This window comes from Sceloporus occidentalis, unplaced genomic scaffold (genome assembly GCF_023333645.1).
Source record: "Sceloporus occidentalis isolate IW3139 unplaced genomic scaffold, rSceOcc1.0.p SCAF_2, whole genome shotgun sequence".
In the NCBI taxonomy this organism is placed as follows: domain Eukaryota; kingdom Metazoa; phylum Chordata; class Lepidosauria; order Squamata; family Phrynosomatidae; genus Sceloporus; species Sceloporus occidentalis.
In genome coordinates, this window is record NW_028316982.1 from 170368642 (window position 1) to 170393134 (window position 24493).

General features: G+C 38.2%; 1 protein-coding gene across 1 annotated transcript in view; it reads left to right on the forward strand.

Annotated features, from left to right (window-relative positions):
* Positions 1-24493, forward strand: part of AFF3 (ALF transcription elongation factor 3) — a 292287-nt gene that overhangs the window by 196787 nt on the left and 71007 nt on the right. The window contains exons 9-10 of the mRNA XM_089511440.1: positions 1875-1926; positions 19353-19393. Of these exons, the coding sequence (XP_089367566.1) occupies positions 1875-1926; positions 19353-19393 (93 nt within the window). The remainder of the gene's footprint in view (positions 1-1874; positions 1927-19352; positions 19394-24493) is intronic.

The window sequence follows — 24493 nt, forward strand, 5'->3', positions numbered from 1 at the left end:
ATTAGAGTGGTGCATTTTCTTGGAATTCCCACTAGATGACCCTTCACAGCAAAAGATTCTGAAACTTTTCCTGGCTGTATCACAGTCAACTGACATCACAGTTAAAGTGGTGTCAAACTCCATTAATTCTGCAGTGTAGATGAAGGCCCTGTCAATAGTTACTGACAATTGGAGTGCTTGCATTCAAGAAGAAATACCATTATTTCTCAAATTGGGTTACCAATAAAATAGGCTTTTGACTTTAAAAAGTGTACAGCAGGTTGATACATTCATAGATCCACCACATATCTGTGCATCTCCTCTCTTTCCCAGTTTCATCTCACAGTGCACAGCACCGTGAGGCATTGGTGCTTCTTGGCTCCTTTCTGTGTTTAACAGACTTTTATCCCAACTTGTAAATGACATTTCACAGGGTAACCAATGTAAGAATACTGTCATGCCTCCCTCTGGAATAATAGCAGTACAAGAGCATTTGGGCACATCCAGGCTGTTCTCACTAAAAAATCAGCCTCCCTAGCTAGGGCGAGCAGCAAAAAAACCCTTCTTTGGATGCTGGAAGCAACGTCTGTCCCTTGTCCTGGGCGAAAGACACCCAAACCAATTTGGAGACTCTGCGCTGCTTTCTGGACACTTGGACAAATCCAAGAATTGTAGAGTTGGAAGAGACCACAAGGTCATCCAGTCGAACCCCCTGCCATGCAGGAACACACAATCAAAGCACCCCGAACAGATGGCCATCTAGCCTCTGTTTAACAATTCCACCACGCTTCAAGGGAATGTGTTCCACTGTAAAAAAAACAAAAATCTCTTACTGTCAGGCAGTTCTTCCTAATGTTAAGATGGAATCTCCTGACCACTTGTCCCTCTGTCTGTCTTGGTTTTCCCAGCTACTGACTGATTCCTTGACTTTTTTTACCTCCAGACTGCTACTGTAATTACCTGGGTAGTTTCTCCCTTCTCCCAGTGAACTACAGCAAATACAATAAAATGCTTTAAATACTTATAGAAACAATATAACAAGTAAAAAATTTAAAAGATCAAATGAAATAATAGCATCAAATAAAAGTTTCTGGCTGGACTGAACCAATCCCTTCCCCGCAATTCTGATTATTTCCTTAGGATACGTTCTGGAGAAAGATGGTTCAGTTCACAACACTGTCTGTGTAGGAATCACTAATTACCAGCAATTGACTTTATGATTTCAAAGAAGATTGCAAAACTGCTGTTTCAAGTTCTATTGATATTTCAGAGTATGTATTTTTAAATTTTCAGAAATTAAGAATTATCACTTAATTGCTTGCTAAGAACCAGATATTGTTGGACTGTCTTTCCCATCATTGCTCATGAAAATCAAAGTGATAGGTGTTACAGTTCAAGAATAACTGGTGGCTGCGTATTCTCCATTTCTGAATTATGGCCCACCTGCAGCAATTAGGAAATGTCATGCACAGTGTTGGCCCTTGTGGTCTCTTCCAACTCTATGATTCTATGATTCTTCCAGTGGTCACTAATATTGACTGTATAGGAACTACAGATTCAAAGGCAGTATGCCTTTGAACAGCAATGGAAAAAGGTTATCACCTTGCTGTCCTACATCAGATGTGGGAAATGTATGGCCCTCCTGATGTTGAAGGACTATAACTCCCTTTAGTCCAAGCCAGCATAACCAATGGAAATTTCAGTACAATAACATATGAATAGTTGCAGATTACACATCCTTGCTGCATAATGTCAATGAGTGGCCTTCACTGAGGTATTAGGGCCACTGTAGAGGAAAGGCTGCTGACTCAGTAGGGCTCTACTTAAGTGTTCATAACAGTATCTGGGTTGTCCTGTTGAATTTTAATATGGATGTTTTGTTATTCCTTTTCCAGAATGTTAGAAGATGACCTCAAGCTGAGCAGTGATGAAGAGGAGAATGACCAGGTATGAAGGCTAGAATTTGAATGTAATAAGTTAATGGTCTAACGGTCTAGTAGTGCTGAGGTTCACTTCTGATCATTTTAAAGTTTAATAAAAAGAATTATATACACAGCCATGTGTATCAGTCATGTTTGTGGTTTTCTGTGGAAAAGTATAGCTGTTAGGTGATGTTTTCCCACTGCCCAACTTATTCACACATTTCCTTTGGACAAATGCTGCAGACCATGTACCCAGCTCCAACACAACTCCACTGAAAACTCTAGTGGCAAGTCAGAGGCTCAATGCAAGGCCCTGTCCTTGCTGCCACCTTTGGGGAAGATAAAACTAACTGGCCTTTTAAAAAATGGCACCATTTAGGACAAAGTTCCACAGAACTAAGCCTTAGTATCAGTTTCCAGAATTATGAATTGATCCTGGAATATGGTAATTTAACATCATGATTTACCTGGCTTAAAATACTGTTTAACATATTCAAAGTGAATTTTCTTCACCAGGGAGTACATAGAGGGATTTCTCGTATGGGTTGACTTACAAATAGACTTAAGCTGGGTAGCCTCTCTTTTTGTCATGAAATGAAGAACTGTAAGATGCTATTTATGAACAAGCCTCACCAATAACATGGATTTTTTTTTAAAAAAATGAAGCAGTCAAAAAAGAAGAGCATAACATAGGAATAGAGAATGTGTGATAGTGTAAACAAGGCTCTGTAGAAGTTACATTAAATAAACAGGCTTAAGAGGTAGACAAGAAAACACAAAGAACAAACTAACGCAAGGATGAGCTGATCACATATCAAGGAACCTGCAATAATTATATTATCCACACACATTAGATACTTGTTTAATTTTAATTATATAAAGTATTGTTTTTCCTTTGAAGCATTTATCCAGTTTAAATTATAGCTTCAGTTTTACAGGCAATGATCACAAGATCTAATGTGTGGAAAGAAATATCCCTGTTTGTATATTTAATTTTATCAACATGAAAAAAAACCTTCCCTTTTAAATCCCCAATCAATACATGAAGAGCTCACAATTAGCAGACTGCAGGGTAGTTAACATAAATCTGCAAGTTAAAATGATCCACTTCCCTTTGATTTATTATGCATAACATAACAATTTTTGCCATCATTTTTGGAAGGGGGAGAAGTGTCTGAAGATTTGTGTCATGCAGATGTCAAAACCCTACTTAAGATTGTTCAGAGTACTGAATTGTGATGATTATTGCCTCTTGGTTCCCTGAAGTGTAGAATGGCACCTGAAATATCCACATTAAATTCTCTGTTCTTCATTATAGAGGTCATTGGACAATTTAAATCAGTATTAGGTGCATTATTAAGCAGCGATTGCTAACTGTTATGCAGATACAGCCCCTTCTCTCTTTCTTCTTCCCTCCCTCCTTTTCTTCCTTCTTGCTTTTCCTGCCATCATTTTGATATTGTAGTGTTTTACAGTCAAACTCAGAACTTTAAGAGAAGAAATGAACCTCTGAAGTCAACTGTGGAATTCATCTCAGTCAATGGTAAAAGAAATTGACTGATTAGTTTACATATGTGGAAAAATAATCTAACTTGTTTTTACTACCTAATCCTGTAGGCAGGGATTTTTTTTCCAGTGCAGGATCAAGTTGGTGGCCACTGAGGTTTTGTGGCTGTGAAAATTTATTGCCTACAGAGTCAATCAATCTGCATTCAGCAGCTTAGGCTGAATAAATAGAGCCATTGTACTTGTCTGGAATATGTAACCAAAGTTCATCCAGTCTGTTTGCCTCTCACATCTCTTGAGATTCATAAAAGGCAACACCCTGGTATGTACTCCTGGCCTCTGCCAAAGAAATTGTGAAATTGTATAAATAGAACTAAAGAGGCAACCAAAACCATCCTTAGAGACATGGCTCCAAAATGGAACTCCAGCTGTAAGTGAAAGAAAAGGAACTATAGTTTATTTCTTTAAAATTAATAATATAAAGAAGCAATAGCCAGTGTGTATTATAATGTCCTGATACATAGAATCCTTGTGGTCTGAGAGAGACCACAAGGACCATTCTGTCCAACCCCGAAACACCCTGACATATGGCTATCCTGTTTTTAAAAAAACCAAAGAAGGAGACTCCACCACATAGATAAGAACTGGTGAACAATTATTGTTCGTTATGTTACTTTTGCCAGAAATAACTTTGGAGTACAAAATTTTATTTGCAGAAACTGATCTGGGGTCCTATCATACTAAAAAGAATGCTATGATTCCATTTTAATTGCCAGAGAGACATCGTATGGAATCCTGGTGTTTACAGTTTGGTGAAACACTAGAACTCTCTGGTTGAGAACTGTAAATACAGTGGGCCTTTGATATCTCCTGGGATTTCGTTCCAGGACACCTCTTCCCCCCAGGGATAACAAAATCTGTGGATGTACAAGTCCCTTAAAATACAGTGGCATAGTAAAATTGTGTCCATTATATAAAATGGAAAAATTAAGGTTTGCTTTTGGAAATTTATATTTTTAAAAAAATATTTTCTAGCCGTGCATGGTTGAATCTGCAGATAAAGAATCCATGGGTACAGATAGCCATCTGTACTTCTTCCCTAAATTGTAAATCCCTGGATTCCATAAGACATCGCTGTGGCAGTTAAAGTGGAATCATAGTGCTATAAGTATATGGTATGAAAGAGTCATAGCCCATAGTCAATCAAAGATGTCCATAACTGATCAGGGATGCTCTATGCATGCTTTCTCTGAAGAAGATTTAAAATCAATAGTCAGAAACAGTGACATCACTAGGGTTGGCATCACCTAGTGGGGTAACTCATGGTGTCACCCCCATGGAGCACCTTCCATACTACACCATACAGAATCCTTAGTAACGTTTTTTGTATTGATGTTATTCATAAAGCAAAATTCTCATATATCACTGAATGTAATACACAACTAGCATACACAACTAGCAAAATTTAAATTGTACTTTTAAATTACAATATCTTATGTGCAACATTAATGTAAAATAGTTAAAGTGAAAATTTGTTAAGGTGTGATTTTTAAAAATAAATTTTCAAAATAAATTTTTAAATCTTTAAATTAAAATTTTAATTTTTTAAAAAAATAAACAAACCCTGAAGCCTCTCCTTTCTCCTCTCTCTGAGCCTCACTCCACTCTCATGATCTCTTCTACATTTTAAAGCGAAGCAGGTGAATGCCACAGCCTACCTCTGCCCAAAGGCAGATGTTTGGGGACCAATGGTGTCACCCCCTCTTAGGGTGTCACCTTTTGTAGACTGAACCCTTCACACAACCCTGGTGATGTCCCTATGTAGAGATACCAATTTAGGTAACTAAGCAGTGTTAGTTTGCATGCAATGTTTGCATGTACACAATCATTAATTGCTGGTTTGCATGTTTGCATACCTCTTGTCTATTTTACTATACCCGCTTTTTCTTTACCATTCTAAACAGCAGCAATTTTTCTCCTCTTCTCTTCTCCCTCCTTTGTTAAATTGGGTATTTAATCATGCACTGGTGTCGGCAAATAAATGTACTTTTTATATGTTTTACAAACTTTTGTCTCTGCTAGAGAAAAAAAGTGAAGTTGGGTGGGTGCAGGACTTCTTGTTCAGGTCCTGCCTTGCCAATTTGACTGAGAGAGCCACTATTATCTCTCTCTTTTCCTAAAAGTTTATTGGGGTTCAGGCAGAAGCAGTTAGCGGTACTGTTGGTCTTTTATCTGCACAAGTGTGTTTTTGTAATGTTTTCTCTCCCACCACCTACCTTCAAAGCACACAGCTAGAAGCTTTTTTTCCCCCGCCCCTCCCCGGTGATACTCAATTTTTCTGAACATTTAACCAAGCAAAATCTCTTGCCAAATGACAGGATTAGTGTTGGGAAGCCTTGTCATAATTGCCAGCAACAGAAAGACTGGATTTAAATTGCATTAAAATATTCAAAATGTTTACAGGTGCTGGGAGGAGAAGATGCTGTTGCTTGGGAAAGAAATATTCCACCACACAGGTTATAATCTATAATCCTTTGGAAGATAATCAGTTACTCTTACGAGTGTAAGACACACCCAGACAAATATTGAGTAATCCCCCCCAAAAAAAATCATTTGGTTACACATGTTCTAAATTCCAAATCTCAGAAAAATTTAGATTAGAGAATCAATGAACTCAAACTTGATTCTAAGAGGAATTGTGAGACAAGCGAGAGGAATCATGAGACTCTGGTAACCATCTCTGATGAATTGAGATTAAGCAGATTTAATCTTAGTGAGGAACAGAAAGTGGGATTTGATTTGCTAGATGGGATAGATTCTCTGGAATTAAAGCACGGGGGGAGGGCATTTTAGAGCTCAGAAAAAATCCACTAAACAAAGAGCTTTAGCCTCTCTTCTTGCTCAAATTCAATAGACCAAAATACATAATCAGTGAAGACAGACAAAAAGCTCCACCAGAGAACCAATCAGATCTCTGTTGCTATAACATGAAAAGACTTCAACCTATAGTAGCTCTGAAATACTCTGCACAAGACAAAGCCATCATGGCTCTTCCAATCCTAACAATAAATCGCACAAAGTACAAATGCAAGGAAGCCATTTTCTTTTACAGGAAAGAGCATAGGCAATTGATAAATACAATCAGAAGACATCTTCCTGAATGATTGTACTAATCACAGTATGTTCTGGTATTTTATTTGATATTATGGATATGAACACTGCAGAAAAACCCAGGTTATTTATGAACACTTTTTGCAAGTTAAAATGTCTGGATGTGGCACCTACATTGCAAACTACCTGACAGAATTGTGCAAAGCATAGCAGATAAGGTCTTATTTATTCCTGATTTACAGTGTGCTCAGTGTGTCAAGCCTAGATTAAAAAGAATATGAAATATTTTTTTCAAAAAGGAAAAGGGCACAGTTATTAAAAATGTTTTGTTTGCTCAGGCATTTGAAAATGATGGTTTATATGAGCTAAATATTTTAGCTCAACAAGCAAATGCAGCTCAGGCAGAAAAAGAATGAGAGCAGACTTTATGTATGGCAAAGGTGTCTTAGATTAGATATCATGATCCAAAACTGTTCTTCAACTAAAAAATCAGACCCTGGCCACAGATATCAAGATAAATCCACCTTCGGTCCTAGCAGGTTCATAATCTGTGTTGCAGAAAAGACAGCTAAATCCCTCATTTCAGGCAAAAACTGATAGAAGCACCAAATACTAGATCTCCCATACAGCATCCTATGAAGCCCCTTTAATATGCACTCACATTACAGAAATTGATATGTTTTAACTTTTGTGGATAATTTTAAAAGGTATTGCCTCACCTACTTGCTGAAAGAAAAAAGTCAAGGCCAAAATGTGACATTGCCATGGTTAGCACCAAGTTTGAGAGTGAACTGGGAGTACCTCTCACATCACATTCAAGCTTTTCTGGAAGACCATGGCATTTGCTACAGATAAAGTGTGAGCTACTTTCCTGAGAAAAATGGGATTGCTGGGGGTAAATGAGATCTCAGAGATGGCAATGTGCATGCTGGCAGATGCTAATCCCCCTAGCAGTCTCAGGTGATGTTACCATGACTGAAGCATATTCCCAGAGTAGATTGCCAACCAAAGGCACCACACAGACATCATTTCAGTTGTGGAATGGCAGAATGCCAGACATGAAGAACATTAGAATTTTTGGCAGCACTGAATATACATATATACCAAGATAAAACAGATACAAGCTAGATGGCAGAACAAAACATACTATTCTAATTGGCTATGATCCTAACCCCATACCTGGCATAGTTTGAGATGTAGGGTTTTTCAGCAGAAAAGATAGCATAGCCACACACAAACACAGAGGAATGGGATTAAGTTAAAATTGTAGGTTTGTGTAGCTGGTGAGTACTTTGGAGAGAGTCTTATCTGTGGCTGATGAAAACACTGTTTTGATATAAGAGAGGAGAGAACTATAGTGACATCAATTGCAACATCCCTCATAAGTCAAATAGGAAATTGTGGATATTTATTGGGAACAGAGCAAGTGAGGAAAACATTAAATCAACTTTCCCATGTGGCATCCTCCTGAAACTGGTCGTGGATGTTCACTGATAGACCTGCTATTTAAAGGTCAAAAAATCACACAAGGCCATACCACACATTTATCATTACATTTAATTTCACCTTGTTATGTTTCCAAGCTTTAAATGTGTGTTAGAAATATTGAAGGACATATTAAACCAATACCATTAACTTGTGAGGCTTTATAAAAGTACAACAGAATTATTGCTGCAGATGTTAAAGTTACCCATCACCTAAACCTTAGCCTTCCCTAAGGACATATTATCTGATGTAAGTCTTAAGATGAAGTATTTTAAATCTCAGCATTGCAGAACCAGATTAGCTATGACAGCTTTCATTAATAGAGTCTTAGCTGCAATGCATCTAAAATTGGCTAACAAGATTTTAATAGAAGATGAAGTTTAATGATTGCATTTAATGATCTCAGCAGCCACTGCCCTTTGCAGCAGATGCTCATTATTTTTAAAAGCTTCCTTGTGTGACTACTGCTGTATGGTCATGCCCCAAAGAAACAGTGGAAAGACAAGCTCTGTAGTGCTGTGTGTATAACACAAAGAGGCTTGATTTGAATATGCTTCATTGAGATAAGGTCAAGTGTATATTCCACAATAAGGCCACTGAGAATGCAGTGCTTATAATAAATTATGCAAAAATAAGTGCTGGAATAGAGTTGGCAAGGGAAAAGAACACATGAGTCAGGGAGTAAAAGCAAGGCAGTTCACCATCTACTGCTATTCTTTCACTTTTGCAAGCCACACAGAACTGAGCAGTGGAATAGCACTGTTTGATACATCCACCTAGAAGGAAAGGACAAAGTAGAGAAGTGGGAGGAAAGAAGTAGCTGAAAAGATCAGAAGGTGCCCTGTGGAGCTGAATATCTACCCAAAACCTCCTCCTTCCCATTTCCTTTAGCCGATTCTGTCATTACCCTGAGTCAGATGGTCACCTGCAACAGCAAGACATTGGAGGAAACTTATTTTGCATTCCTTAAGTTGGCCTGCTTCAATCAAATGCATTGAAAGACACTGTCCCATCACTAGTATCAAAGAAACATTTAGCTAATGTCAGTCCTGTTGGCTTTTGAACGTGGAGGGGAGCTGAAAGAAACCCAACTATCTAAGGCAGCAAAATATCTTGGGACAACTCTGTGCCTATAATTTCCCAATAATTTGATAATACTTAATTTAGTAGAAAAAAAGGATTATGAAAAGTGCCAACAAGACCTCTCCAAACCAGATGAAAAGATATTCATGTGGCAAAATGAGATTCAGTGTAAGGAAATGCAAAATGAGGCATGTAGTCGGCATATAATGCTTTGCTAGTTTTATTATTAAAACAAGCCAGACATGATTTCAGCAGTTTTATTTCTGCTGCAAGAAAGTAAATTAAAACTGTAGTTTTTTGAAGACTTTGCACACTTTGCAATTTATTCTGCACAAAATTAGCATGGGTGGGTTTGTGCAGAAACTAGCATTTTCTGAATAGAACATAGGATTTTCTGCACAGAAAAACAATATCTCTGCATATCAGAGTGGCCATAAATGTGACAAAAATGCTTCCAACGCCCCTTACAGGGTATAGGAGGGCATCTGAGAGCTAAAAACAATTGGGGTAAAATGGGAGTCTTAGAGGGCCCTACGGGATCTCAGAAATTACTCTGTAGACTCCCTCTGCTCTAGAAGTTCCAAGTCAAACAATATTTTAAAGTATAGTACTTCAAAGCACAGTTGGTGAGAAAAGTTAGTATTTCATCTTTGGGGTGAGGGTTATTAGACCCAGTGGAGGCTCCCTCCCCCCATCCCCTGAATTTTGGGGACAGCTAGGATCAAAGGAGAGACAATGCATTCTATGTGAATAGTGAGAGACCATCTAGCTAGACTCAGAGCTAGGCTACTGCCTCCTTTCCACTTGGGTAACAACCCTAGTGCTCCAATTCATATTTCTTGATGTTAGATTTACTGTTTGTACAGCAACCATGTGGCCAGCAGCATCTACCTCAGTGGTGCCCAATTCAACACCACCTTCTACTTTTCCTCAAATATAGCAGTGGCCCAGACATATTCCTTCTTCTTGCCCATGCTGGCCTGATAGCAAAAGGAAAGCTGGCTGGTTGGCTGCTCAGTTACTGCTTTTAGGGTGACCAGGTGCAAAGGGAGCAGCAGTTGAGCAGTGACTGGGAAGCCAGTTAAGCAACAGCAAGAGACTTCTCAGTCGCTGATTGGTTGCTGCTCCCTTTGCACCTGTTACTTTGGAAGCAGCAACTGAGCAGCTGGCTGAGCATTGACCAAGAAGCCTATGCCAGCATTGCATCAAAGCTGGTTTGGCCTAAAGTCTTCCCAGTCATTGCTTTACTGGTTAGCCAGTCACTGCTGTTCAGTTGCTGCTCCCAAGGATGATTAGGTGCAAGAGGAGAAGCTTCTTCCCAGTGTGGAAAAATTCTCACTCCTTTGCTGGGGCAGAGAATGGCACAGCTGGCTTCCCACTTTTCTCCCCGGTGAGGAAGAACTCTTAATCTAAAAGAGGACTCTTTGGAAGAATCAACCTCAAATACGCTTTCCCTAGAGATGTGTCTTCCCCACACAGCTTTTAGTCATCCCCCCCCACACACACACAGCAGAAGAAACAATGTTTGTGTATATCTCCTCTCAGCCTGCCAGACAAAAGAAGCAGGAGCAGCAGCACATCTCCAACCTAGTCCCAGCAAAGCTCAAAAAGCTTAAGCAGGGTCCCAAATAAGAAAGCTCCTTTTTGTCACCCCTTTTTCCCTGCCATGTGCTCTAACTCCTCATCCCCACCATGATCCAAAAAGGCCACAAATTTCCCCTTGTCTTTCCTGTGCACCAGTATTTTGACGGAAGATTCCTCTGCTGCCCCCTTTTTTCCTCACTTCCGCCTTGATCCTGGGTGGGGAGGGGGGTGTACCACTCACTTTTAGACTCACTGAGCTAGAGGCAGTAGGAATTTTGGTTATATTTTGTAACCCTGCAGTTGTTAAGTCTATACCTGAAAGGGACCCCAGGCTTCTGTGTTTTTTTGTTTTGGGTTTTTTGGTTTTTACTAAAATGAAAACTCCCTTTCCATAGCTCTCCATTATATATCACTGTGCTTAGATCCCACAAGGTGCACTTTCTCTAGGCTTAATGCATGGAAAAGTTTGGTGCCTTCATTTTACCAGTTATTCCAAATGGAATCAGAGGGAGAACATGACAGCAAAATTTCTGTTCAGTGGCAAGAAGCTACCTGAAAGGGGAAAAGGTGATGATGTTAACCACAATGGAGAGAAAGGGTGAATACATGGGTAGGAGGTTGAGACCCCTAGCAGCTAAATTCTGCCCCTTGGCTCAAGAGCTTTGGAATGAGAACAACTGACTTGCAAATATAGGAGGGAAAACAGAAAAAGGAAGCAATATTACAGGACAATAATACAGAATATCATGGAAGAGAGCATGGTGTTTATCACCCGGAGGAAATCCCATGCAAAAATTCAGGGAAAATCCGCAAAAGTGGGTTGATTTTCACATGACTTCATTGTTAAACTAATGTCAACCTGAATAGAAAATGGAGGGGAAGTAGACAAAAGCTGCTCCTTTTTACTTTCGGAAAATCCCGGAAGTAAAAAGGAGCAGCTTTTGTTTATTTTCCGTTCAGGTTAACACAAGTTTAAACACAACATGTGTGAAAATCAACCTGCTTTTGTGGGTTTTTTTTATCTTTTAAATCCCATTTTTGCACGGGGTTTCCCTCATGTGATAAACTCCCATGACTAGCTGGTGAACACTCAGCAAATGAGTGTTGCAAACCTCACTTTGCAAACATTCTGTTGCAAACCTCACTTTGATTTCCCCAAACAACTTTGAGAACTTTTACAGCTGAAAAATGACATATAGACAATATTGTAAATAAAGAATTAAATATGCATTTCCTCTTTCTCATTCCATTGGTGCCTTAATATTGTTTACTGCTGAATTCCTGAGCTGAGGAACAGACAGTAGCACAGCACAGGAGAAGTCCCCAGAAGTACAAACCAGCCATTCATCATCCCCCCTCTTCCTCCATTTGTTTTAGTTGTGACATAATCTTCCCATACCAGGTGACCCTAGATTGGCCACTCATGGGATACTACTAGTAACTATGTAAAAGGTGAAACCATGTCTTATGACCACAGAGTCTGCACACAGAATACACATGGAGATCTTGCTTGTTTCTATAAATATGGTACTGGCCCAGTTTATAGCAACAGTACGACTTGCTTTCTACTTAAATGATCAAGTGCAAGAAATATGTGGTCGTGATATAAACTCTGCAGGCCTATAGTGTGAACCCATTCACTCACCCACAAAAAAATGAATAAATAAAATTTCATTCCCTAGCTCATTAGTTTACTCCCTGGAGAGGGTTGTGTTCTTTTTAAAAAGACATTAGTAATATTGTCAAATTGTAACCTTAGTGATACAAAAACCCATTTAGCATGTAGTCTCTGGCCTTTATATTAACATTTTAAACATTCTTCTGCTATTGTGATAAGAAGCAGGGTGCCTCTGCTTCAGCAGCTCCTTTCAGCTTGCTCTATGCGCTGCTGTACCTTATTACCTTGAAGCTGCTGGCTGTTCATTGCCAATTACTATGGAAGCCACTTAATTTCCTCTTTGATTTCCTTTCACCAACGGATTGCAACTTGTGACACTTTTGGGTAGTTTGTTTTACCAACATTGAAACCTGAATATGTGTTGATTATGCTCCTAAAGTCTGGCTTGTGGCAATAAAAGCTGTGATAGAAGATGCAATCTCTAGAGAATGAGAATCAGAAGATTATTATTGCTGTAAGACTACTTGCTTTGTCTCATAGATTTGAAGTACAGCTAGAACCTTTCTTGAATGATTAATAGACTGAAAGGAAATCAATGGACTTAGTTCTGAATTAATCTGTTTTCGCTAATGGGGAGAGCGAACGAGGGAGACAATCATGTATCTTACAGTTTATGGCAACTGAAGTATTGAAGCAGAACAGCTCACCCAGAATTCTTTGTATTGTTTTTCCATCAGTGCCATTTTCCTTTTTTGTTTCTAGTACTGCAGCCTAATTAAAATTCATTTGGATAAAATATCATGCTACAATAACACACAAACTTCCTGAAAAGAAATTTATTAGTTTCAAATAAATATACTAAGCCAGAAGAAGTTATAAACAAAATTTTCAGGCACTAGTTTTAGGTCAAAGAGTTTGCAACAAAAATGGCACCATGTGCTTTTAAATGTCTTTATGAAATTACTGGATAAAGTCTTCCAGCAATTTGGACTAAAATGTCATAAGCCAACCTGATGATGCTTCTACCACTCTGCTTCTCATTTTATCTTTGAATCTCAAAACAGAGGTGAAAAGAGGTGAACACCTTTTGAAAAGCTTTAGAAGGATCCTTCTGCCTCCAGCCATTTACAAGTTGCATGTTGAGTCGAGTTAGTGTGTCTTTTATTGCCATGTCAAGTCCTGGTAATGTCATTGAAGTGACTTGAGTCCAATTTGAGATGCAAGGGGCTCTATAGCTATAGCAAAAAGCAATTGAGAAAGTGAATAATCCTGTTTATAGTGTCCAAGATGTCATTGGCATAGAATCCCACTGATTAATGTGAGTTGTTGCCTGTGGTCCATTATATACGTTGGTTAGAGTCCTCAAACATTTGTCAGTGAAGTCCATTTTACTTAAAACCTCAAATAAGTAATGACCATCCTGTCAAAGGCCTTTAAGGCACTGAGAGAAACCAAATATATTGAAGAATGTGGCATGGTAGAATGGAAGAACACATTGTATTACAAAGTCTACCTGAGAGGCACCTTCCCCCCAGCACAAATCCTACTTGATCTACAGCTGTGTGTTCAGTAATGAAAGTATAAATACATGCAACAAAAATTGATGACAAGAGTTTCATATCTTGGTTGATTAGGGCAACTGGATGATATGCTGACTTTTCTAGTAAATCTCCCCCTGGTTTGGGTATGGCAATAACTCTAAAGATTTTCTAGCTAGTTGAAAGGTGGCCACCATTCAATAATTCATTAAAAAGATTAACCAAGTGTGGGGATAATTGATAATATAGTAATTTGTAGCATTCACTGAAGAATCCATCTGGCCCTAGAGATTTCTCAGCTTTTTTGATTACCAGTTTTAGTTCATGAAGTAATATTGGTTGGTTAAGTAATAATTTATGTGTTTCTCCAATTTTCTTGGTATTTAAATATGCCTAATTTTCATATGACAATTATTTGTTTTGCATTAAAGATAGCACTTGTGATATCATCATACTGCCTACATTTCCCCTAATGATACTGTATCACTTCCTTGATACAGTTCAGTTATTAAAGAGGCTTGCAAGAAAAGATCGAGGCCATAACTTATTAAAACTGGTCAAGTTCATAGTGCTGAGCTATAAAATAGAAAAGTTGCCCACTGGTTATCATTATACTTATGATTGTTTTCTAGTAAATTCCAGTCTTTGTTCCAGAATAGTGGCATGTGAGCAGAATGAAAAACAACATCATATCTGAATGTGCTTCAAAGATTCAGAAAAAGGAGGGATCCAGTGAAATATTTTAACAGCAGCAAATGCATAGTATAGGTGAAAGTATCTTTAAGTTTAGATGTTCAAGGATTTAGTTTGCCATGCATTTGTAAATATCCTATTTCCTAAAATCATGTAAATGAAGCAGCTATTCTGTTTCCACATGTCATCAATTTTTCATTATAGTTCTTAAACCAAAAAACATACTGCCCCCCCCACACACAAATCATTTAAATACATTATTTTATGTTAAAAAGTATTCAAGGAAGCATATTTTAGGATACACTTTGTTGTTTAAATTGCAAGGTAATTTTTGAATAAAAATCATACAGTTATTTTTAAAAAATTAAAATAACATGAATTTCCATGGTTTGGGGAGCAATTCTCTATCCCTGCTTCTCCCCAGGGGGGTGGCAAGAACTACCAAGAATGCCAGATTTATTTATTTTTTAAAAAAAACTGAAGCATCCAGAAGTTCAGTTTGCTTTTAAAAGGCTGATATTTTATAGTAAACAGTGCATGGCCCTGTAACCTATTTAAAAGCAGAATTGTTTATGCTGGGGGCTTTGAGGAGAGGCAATTGCTAGGAAGACAGTTGTTAAGAGGTAGGGTGTTTGGGTCTGCTTACAGTCATAGGGCTGTACTTAGCCCACCCTGCAATAAGGAGTGCAAAGTGATAGTTCAAGGAAAGATCCAATCCTCTTTGCACTCAATCTTTAGGGATTCCCTTAGATCCAGCTCTCCAGTCTGTCCTTCAGGTCCTAATGCAAGATAATGATCTTATTCTAAAAACAAAATAGGTATTGTTTTTTAAATACCCTTTAACCAGCCAGAACCTTGACTATGGATTGCACTTTCCTAGAAGAGATGACAAATGTTTTACAGAGGCAGTAATAAAAAAGGATTTCAATTACCCTGACATCTGTCACTGCTAAGAATGGAACATCCAGGTTTTTGACTTGTCTAACTACCTTCATTCTAAGAAAACAGAAGAACAAATGGGACAATCTGATGTCCAGGGTCATTTCACACTATATAGTTAATTAATGCAGCATGCACACCCCATTACATACCTTTCTATATAAGCACCAATGCTATTTCAAATAAAAAGATATTTACCTGCTGGTGGAAGGAGAACAGGTTGGGAAACAACCTAGTCTCTTGAGAGTTCCATAACCTGGGAGCAACCACTGAGAAGTCTTTTTCTTATGTCCTCACTGAACATACCTGTGTTCACACTGTGAAGATAGTGGGTCCATGAAAAAGCACAATTCCAAGGACCAATGTAGACAAGCTCACATGGGAGAGATCTTTCAGAAAGTCTGAATCTAAGCTGCATAGGCCTTTATAAGTCATGACTGCACATCAGCTACTAAATGATATTAAGTGAATCATTAAGACAAATGCCAGATACTTGTCTGCTCAGAGACTTAGGGGGCAGTGCAGAAGGCAGTTACCCATTGGTACTTTGTCTGACTACTAACACAGTAAAGCATGTTTAGTGGTTAACTGTAGGGATAGCCTATATATCCTAAAGGTACAAGATCTCTTCTGATCTTGGAAACTAAGCAGGGTCAGCCCTGGTTAGTACTTGAATGGGAGACTGTCAATGAATACAGTGGGCCCTTGTTATACACTGGGGTTTGGTTCCAAGAACCCCAGTGGATGCCAAAATCCATGGATGCTCAAGTCCCATTAAATATAATGACATAGCAAAATGGTGTCCCTTATAAAAAATGGAAAATCAAGGTTTGATATTTGAAATTTATACTTTGTTTGAACATTTTCAAACCATGGATGCTTGAATCCATGTATAAAAAATCCGTGTATGAGAAGGGCCGACTGTACTAGGTGCTGTAGGCTATATTTCAGATGATGGAACTAGCAGAACCACCTCTTCCTAAGAACCCTATGAAATTCATGAGATCACTATAAATCAACAGGTGACTTAAAGAACATACACAACAATTAAAGCACTATGGTTCCACCTTGATTGTCATGGCAACATCCTCTGAAATCTTGGGATTTGCAGTTTAGGCTTTTAGAATTTTCACCCAGAGAGCTCCTCTAGTACTTCTCCAAACTAGAAATCTCAGGTTTTAATAGGATGGAGCCATGGAAGTTAAAGTGAAATCATAGGGCTACAATTGTGAGCTGTAATAGGGATCCTTGTCTTAATCCTGACCAACAGGAAAGTACTGCTGGATACAATAAAAAGGGCAGAAATTTGGGAGTGGGGAAGTAACCGTGCCATTTTGGTGTTTGCATTAGCAAAGACTATGAAAAAAGAGCTTAGCTGTATCTGTATAGTAGGAAGACCCAGATAAAAGTTTGGTGTGACCCCATGGCTAGAAACTTGAAGAAGAAAAAGAGTTCAATTAGGAGAGGAGGTCCTGAAAATTGAAATGCTGAAACAATAAACTATTCCCTTAACAAAACAAGTGCAAAAACAGGTGGTACATGAAGGAGCCAGGGTAGCTGCACTCTGATGAACTGAGACACAAAAGCAGCATGCGGAAAAGATGGACATAAAATCAGAGGACTACAGCAGAATAGACTGAACTGGTAAATATGATACCAGCAGGACAAAGATGCAGAATGAGTTGTGACTTGCAAGGGATGCAAAAAATAAAAAGGCTCCCTTTGACTGTGTTAAAAACAAGGAAAGCCACTGCTTAGTGAAAAGAGTGATTTTTAGCAGGTGATGAAGAATAGAATGAACTATTCAATTCTTATTTTCCCTCAGTCTTCTCTGAGAAGGGGATTTGTGTTCAAATTTGTGGCAGAAGCAGAAAAAAATTAAATAAGGAGAGATTTGCTGCTGAGAATAGGTGAGAACATGGTTAGAGAGCATCTAACTTCTTTAAATGAGCCTCAATGGCCAAATGAATTACATCCCCAGGTGCTACAGGAGCTTTGGACAGAAGACAAATTAGTTTATTAAATTTACAGAGCCTATACTGAGCAGGGGGCTGGGTAGAGGATCCCCAAGGTCTCTCCCAACTCTGCAATTTTATGAAATGTTTATATGGCAGCTGTCCAGGCTTCCATTTCAGATCTGTAGTGTGGTTTACTGCATAACTAAGGAATGATTTGTAGGAAATCAGGGCATTTATTCTCTAGGTCAGAGCTTGTAATGTTAAAAGTTTGAAAATTAATTTGATAATGTTAAATGTTATAAATTAGAAAATTAATTCACTGCCATGAGCACTTAACTTTTGCAATAGTTTAATTAGTAGAGTTGTCATTAATTAAGTAACTGATCAATACTTTAGAGCTGGGCCAGATCATTGAATTTACAGAGAATAGATGGAGGCTGTCAGTTGTGATTGTAGGGAAGAATATTTTGATGCCCTATCTTTACCTTCAAAATGACTCTCTTCCCTCTTTTTAAAGTTGCTTTCCTCCAACCTAGAATTTTCCCCAAACTATAAAACCCAGCATTTGATTATTCTTTGGGACTAGTGGGAGTCCAACACATCTGGTAAATGTCAGGTTGGAGAATGCTGCCCTAAAGCCTAGAATCATGTCTTACAAACTCAATTCATCTTTCATCTCTCTTTTCTTTCCTCTCCCACCAGGACATACATTTACCTGAATCGTCAAAAGTCTTGTTCGCTAAAGTGATTAATTTCAGTTAGAGGGATCTGGTCCATGGCAAATTCAGCATCTTTTCCACTCCTATTTGGGCCGGTGTTGAGGTGAATTGGGGCCCTTGGTGTGTGTTTGCCATGGCCTCAGGGGTACCAGCTCTGGGGTGGCCCCAATCCACCCTTTTTGGGCTATCTGTTCCAACCCCCAGGTCTTCTGTGACCTGAGCACCAAAGAGTTCACTACATCACAGAATGACATAAAATGGAAAGGGAATGAACAAATATGCCTATGATGTGCTCTTTAGGTGTAATAAATCTATTACAAATAAGTAAATACAGTAAAGGGTCATTATTTTTATAAAGACATTATACATCTTTGGCTGTAATGGGCATCTATGTATGGCCCTCTTTTGTACTAATTATTTTTTCCAAAGGGAGATGTGAGATTTTAGAATACATGAGGTTAAAGCCAAGGCCAAAATTATAGCCAAGATGATCATAACATATCCAGTTACTTAACAAAATGAAACCATGTCAGTCCTTTCTATAAGATTTGTGTAAGCAAAGGGACAATAAAAAAAATGGGAAGCTGTTTAACTTGATGAAGCTAGTTTACTGGATGTTTTATTAAATTTGAAAAGCTATGATTATTATTCCACAAGTTAACACATCAGCATACTAACATACCACCTTCAGTAGGCAACAACTGAGAGGTAGAGTACATCAATGGCTCATTCATCTGTGCTCAGTACAGTCAAAACTTGCCAGCAACAAATCACAACAGTGCCTTAGAAAGCCTGCCCTGCAGCACTTCTTTCACAGTTTGCTAAATGAACAATTCTTTAACTACAGATGATCCAGGGACCCAAATCTGTGATGTTTCTTTCTGTGGAAGAATGGGAGGAGCCTAATGGTAAAGCCAATATTGGGAAGGAAATTAATTCTTGCAAGGGTTTTTAAAAATCTCCTGAATTTGATCATTCAGATTTAAAGATCTGTGCAGTGCTTTAACAGTTCTCTGGTTTTATAGCATACTTAACAAAGTGTTATTACATGCTGTAGATGGAAAATATCCATATGGATATGGTCTTGCTGCTACTTGTTAATGCTTTATAATTTGGACACGTGACAAGAATGCCTGTGACATATTTTTTTAAGTGTTGATTGAGCTCATATTTTAAAAGTCATAGTATAAAATAAACATCTCTGCCCTTCCTTCCAGCAGGCAGCACAGAGATCTGCTCTCCGGGTTCTATCTGACAGGTACATTTTGTCATTTTTATGAACTATAAATTGCTTTATGAAACGCTGAGCCCTATTTATTGTGGCACATAACTCATAATCGGATTTTGTCCCCAAAGTATCTCCGAACTGGGATGTTAAACATTTTGCATGCTTGGATTTGTCATGCATGCGTGGAGTTTATTACTGGTAGGGAGGGGGGGATCATAGTCTTGCTGTATTTCATATGGAGTATTCAGAATCCCTTGTTGTGGCATGAAATGAGAGATATGAAACTGCATGAATGGTGCAGTAAATTCTGGAGTTTAGCATTTGTTTGAGATACATTTATGCTCATTTCGCAGCACTAAGTATGTCTTTTATTTCAAGATGTACTCCTTTTCACTTTTCCATTTTAGTTTATTTGTTTTAATTGGCAAGAGTCCCTCCTTTCCAATAAAAAACTGTTTTTTTATTCCATTTCGTATAAGGTTTGTTCTCCTTCCTTTGTTCTTTTTCATAACGGCTCAGATTTCAACGATGTTAAATTAATTACTCCCAATTTTGCTCAGTCTTTCTAAGGCAAAACTTCTACTAAAATCTATGAGGTGTTCAGTCATTTTCTTTAGTAAGGCAAACAGGGCTGAGGCTGTGAGCCACTAACTAGCCTTACATTAAAGAAACTCTTGATGAAAATGAAATTGCTGGAATTGTAAAAGCAGCCTTCTAACAGTGTCATGATTTTATTTCAGGCTTAGGAATGGGAAATGTTGTTATTGGAAGGTATATTTTATAGCACCTCTTTTGCAAACACACACACACACAAACCAGCCTGCTAGATTTATATTTATCCACAAATGAGATACTGTGTCATGCAAACTGACACAAAGCAAATTTCCCCATGCCTTCTTGGCAGGCATTGCAACCCTTCCACCCCTGATTCCTCCCGCCTCCCTGAGAATAAGCAGTAATTGACTTTGTACGGCAGCTCAGTCAAATGCTTCTCCAGAGCAGAGGCTGCTGCCACTTAGGATGAATTATATGTTGTGCATGGGTGAATAACATTTCTTTATGGTCTGAAGCTGAAACCATCAAAAATATCCCACCTCCACTGACAACCCCTGTTCTGTTCAGACTCTTCTCTCCTGCTTTCTGTTTTTAAAAAGTAGGAAAAAATAACCTGTCTCTGCAAACTTATCAAAAGATGAATGCTTTGAGCTGTCTTGGCCAGTCTTGTGGAGGGGGGAAGAGTACTAGGAGATAAAAGCATCTGTGATAAATTTATGTGGTGTAGATCATGAAGAAAAAAATCCAGATTTTCTTTAGTAGCATTGGAAACAGGACTAGACAAAATTAGCTTCCATCACCCACCATATATAAACATGCCATGGTTTGTGCGTATACGTGTTACGTTTTTATGCCTGCTGGACAGTATGTAGAGGAAAAGAAAAAACCCTGGAAGTTTTTTTGGCACACTGCGGTGCGTGCACAAAATGTGAAATATGTCACACAGGAAGAGGATAGGTAGAGGAGGATGTTGTATTGCTGCAGCAATGGGAGCCTTGGCCCAGATAACCAAAACAGGCTGCTTATGCGTACGGATATGGTAGGACTGGGACAACATAGCAGAAAGCTGCAGAAGCCCATATGTCCAAGGATGGCACATGGCTGGCAACAGCCATATTGTTTGTGTCAGACTTCCAGCCCAGCTCCCTAAACTAAGGATTGTTAAATCTGTCACACATGACATCACATGTAGAATGCATGAAAATGAGTATCATATCTAAATAATCAGCCCAAGTGCAGAACCTGAGTACTTTTAATTGTTACTGTTGCTGATTCTTGGGTAAAAATAAGAATACTTCATTATTATACAGACCCATATTTTGCCTGTTTATTTTCACTAGTCCTCAGGGAAGCCAAGTAGGCAGTCTAGAATTAATGTGTATGAACCAGAGAAAGCTGTTGGCATCCAAAAATGACCTCTCTGTGTTTTAGTGAGATGACAGACATAGTGTCTCATGGTGTGTAAAATATGTAAAGTACTATGGGGAGGTAGAAAGGTGTATGTGTGTAGACTATGAATTGCTTCAGCATATTATTAACCTCACTGGCTGTGTAGTAAATAGAAGATAACTGTGATCAAAAATGAATTTGTGCAATTTATCAAGCTGAGCAACTGTGCATTTTGCAGTGAGTCAGGAAGTCAATTCCAAAATCTAGGGCAAACAGAGCAATAGGAAATTGCAGGGACTAAGAAGTTAATCATACCTTTGGACTGCTTTCATCATTTCTGAAAGACAGAATCAGTAGAGTCCCAGAAGAAATATTTCTTGCAGCAACTGATCAGAAAATAATTCTCAGCAAGTCTTTAAATAGCATTTGTGATAACGTTTAACTTAATGGGACTAAGTCGTTTGATAAATTAGTTGTATGTGTATATATGAAATGCAGACAAATATTAAGGGTATAGCATTAGGAAGTCCAAAATTATAATGTGTTTGAAGAAATTTTGCATGTAATAATATTAGGAAGATCAACATGGAACTTGGAAAGCAACTGTGTGTCTTTCTGCAGTAACCTGTTGACCTCCTTTAAGTAAAGAAGCTTTTTAAAAAAGAAATTCACAAATATTTAAATGCTATACATTTCAGCTGATGTATATGCCTGTGATCTAATAACAATATTATTTTCTATTTCATGCTAGGACAATTGTTCATACTCACATTTCCAGCCCTTAACACACCACATGTCTTGAGATCACGCTGTATATGGGTTGTTAAATGCTTACTGCGAATGCTTGGCTCATGCATGAGAAACCATCTGGTTTGCTAATGAAGAAAAATATTTCTGTTTTATTGTTAGTTTTTGACACTTGAACATTGCATTGCCTCTGGGTAGTGAGAAAGCCATAAGACCCATACTACTTTCATCTTTTGTAATGGCTCCAAGTAGCTGTTACTCCATCTGTTGATAAGGGCAGTTCTGCCATTCAGTACTATCTTCTGGAGGTGGTTGCTCCAAACTGCAAAAGAGGGAAGATAAAGAACACAACTTAACATATCACCACTCAGTTCTAACCTAGTGGTTCTGCAACTGTATACAGGTTAGGTTCAAAATCCAAAATGCTCCACAATCCAAAATTGTCTGCATGGGTGGCCGACATAGTGACACTTTTGCTTTTCAGTGATTCAGTGTACACAAACTTTGTTTCATGCACAAAATTATTTTTAAAATATTATGTATTAAATTATTTTCATGCTATATTTATAAGGTGTATATGAAACATAAATGCATTTCTTGTTTAGACTTGGTCCCATCCCCATTGTGTGTATGCAAATGTTCCAAAATCCAAAAAAAAATGAAATCCAAATACTTCTGGTCCCAAGCATTTCAGATAAGGGAGATGCAACTTATATATCCATTCTTCCATCTTCCCTTTATTTATGCCCATCTTTAATTGCAAGCTGTGACTCTAGGCTGCTTATAAAATAATTTTTTGAAATACATCATATACAAGCAAAGACTCTGCCCACCGTTATTTTATTATTGTAGTATTGTTTTTAGATTTTTATCATCTGTAATTTTAATGGATGGAATTGTTTAATCCTTTTTTGGGGGGAACTGTATATATTGTATTTTTTTTTAAAGGTTGTACGTCGCTTTGATTGTGGAAACAAAAAGCGGGATATAAATTAAAGTTTTATTATTATTTATTATTTTTATGTCTTAAGTAGACTCTGCTGTTGCTACTCAGACAACTTTTGTCAGAGTTCTTTATCAGGTGGTTGCACTCCTCCCCACCCCACCCCCCCAATCTTTGTTCATGCCCTCATCATCATGATGACAGCTGGATTTCAATTCTGATCTACTTTAGAAATAAATGCCAACACTAAAATGTGAAAAGCAAAATCTGATGGAACTTCACATCTATTAGGAGCCAATAAGATTAGAAGTTTGCAAATCAGGGATACATATAGACATGTGAATGGGATAGCTAATATATTTATAGTAAAACCAAAAACAAAGCAAAAAAACTCCTTTGGACATGTATGGTCAGGGTGTTTCTTTACTACCTAGCAGGTATGATGAATCTTTGGTTCAATGGCCTAATCCAACTTGCAAATATTCCCCACCTGGGAGTTCCCTCTTTGAAGTCCCTTGCTAAATCCATCTGCTCCCAAACTGATGAGGAAACTGCATAATCCCATGGCCCCTGTTAACTTTTCTGGGTTTAAGATTTACTAAAGATGTTGAGAAATCATCACAGAGACCTTCCAAATCACGTACAGTTTGGCTCTAAGAATCTGTTTTTTAACAGCAATAGCATTTATATTTCTATAACACTTAATAGTGAACTCAGCACTCTCTAAATGGTTTACAAACCCTAAGCCAATTGCTCCCAACAAGCAGGGTACTCATTTTATCAACTTATGAAAGGATGGGAGGCTGAGTCAACCCTGAAGTCCTGGGATTGAACTCACAACATTGTGGCTGCAGTACTGGCATTTAACCACTGGGCCACCTGGGCTCCTTTTAAAAATGTTTTTCTTAAGAGTCAGATGACATAGGAGTTTATCACACTGGGGAAATCAGAGGGAAAATCAGGGGTTTAAACTATCATTATCCTGGGAAAGTCAAGCGATTGTGGGAAAATTTTCACACACATCATTATTGAAGAAGACTTATCCTGGGAATAACCAGGTAATAACCAGCAACAAATCATTCACAGGATTGCTCTGTGAATGATTTGTTCCTGGTTATTACCTGGTTATTGCCAGGATAAGTTCTCTTTAATTGCAACATCGTGTAAAAATCTTCAGTGTGATGGTGTGACTTTTACAGGATAATGACAGTTTAAACCCCTGCTTTTCCCTGCATGATAAAGTCCTTATTTTATAAGGAAACCAGGTGGCAGTACTGTTTCACTCCAGAGCAATGCTGGGCAACTGTGGCAGGTCTGGGGGCCATTTTTCTGTCCCTTAATTTTCTTGGAGAGCACTGCAACCTGTTTAAACAGTGAATTTCCACTCCAGGAGACTTCCAGGAGAAGTGATTTGTTAGAAGAAGGGCATTTTAGTGAATGTGGATGCACTGAGAGGTGCAAAAACAGCCTTGAGAACCACATTTGGCTCACCTATA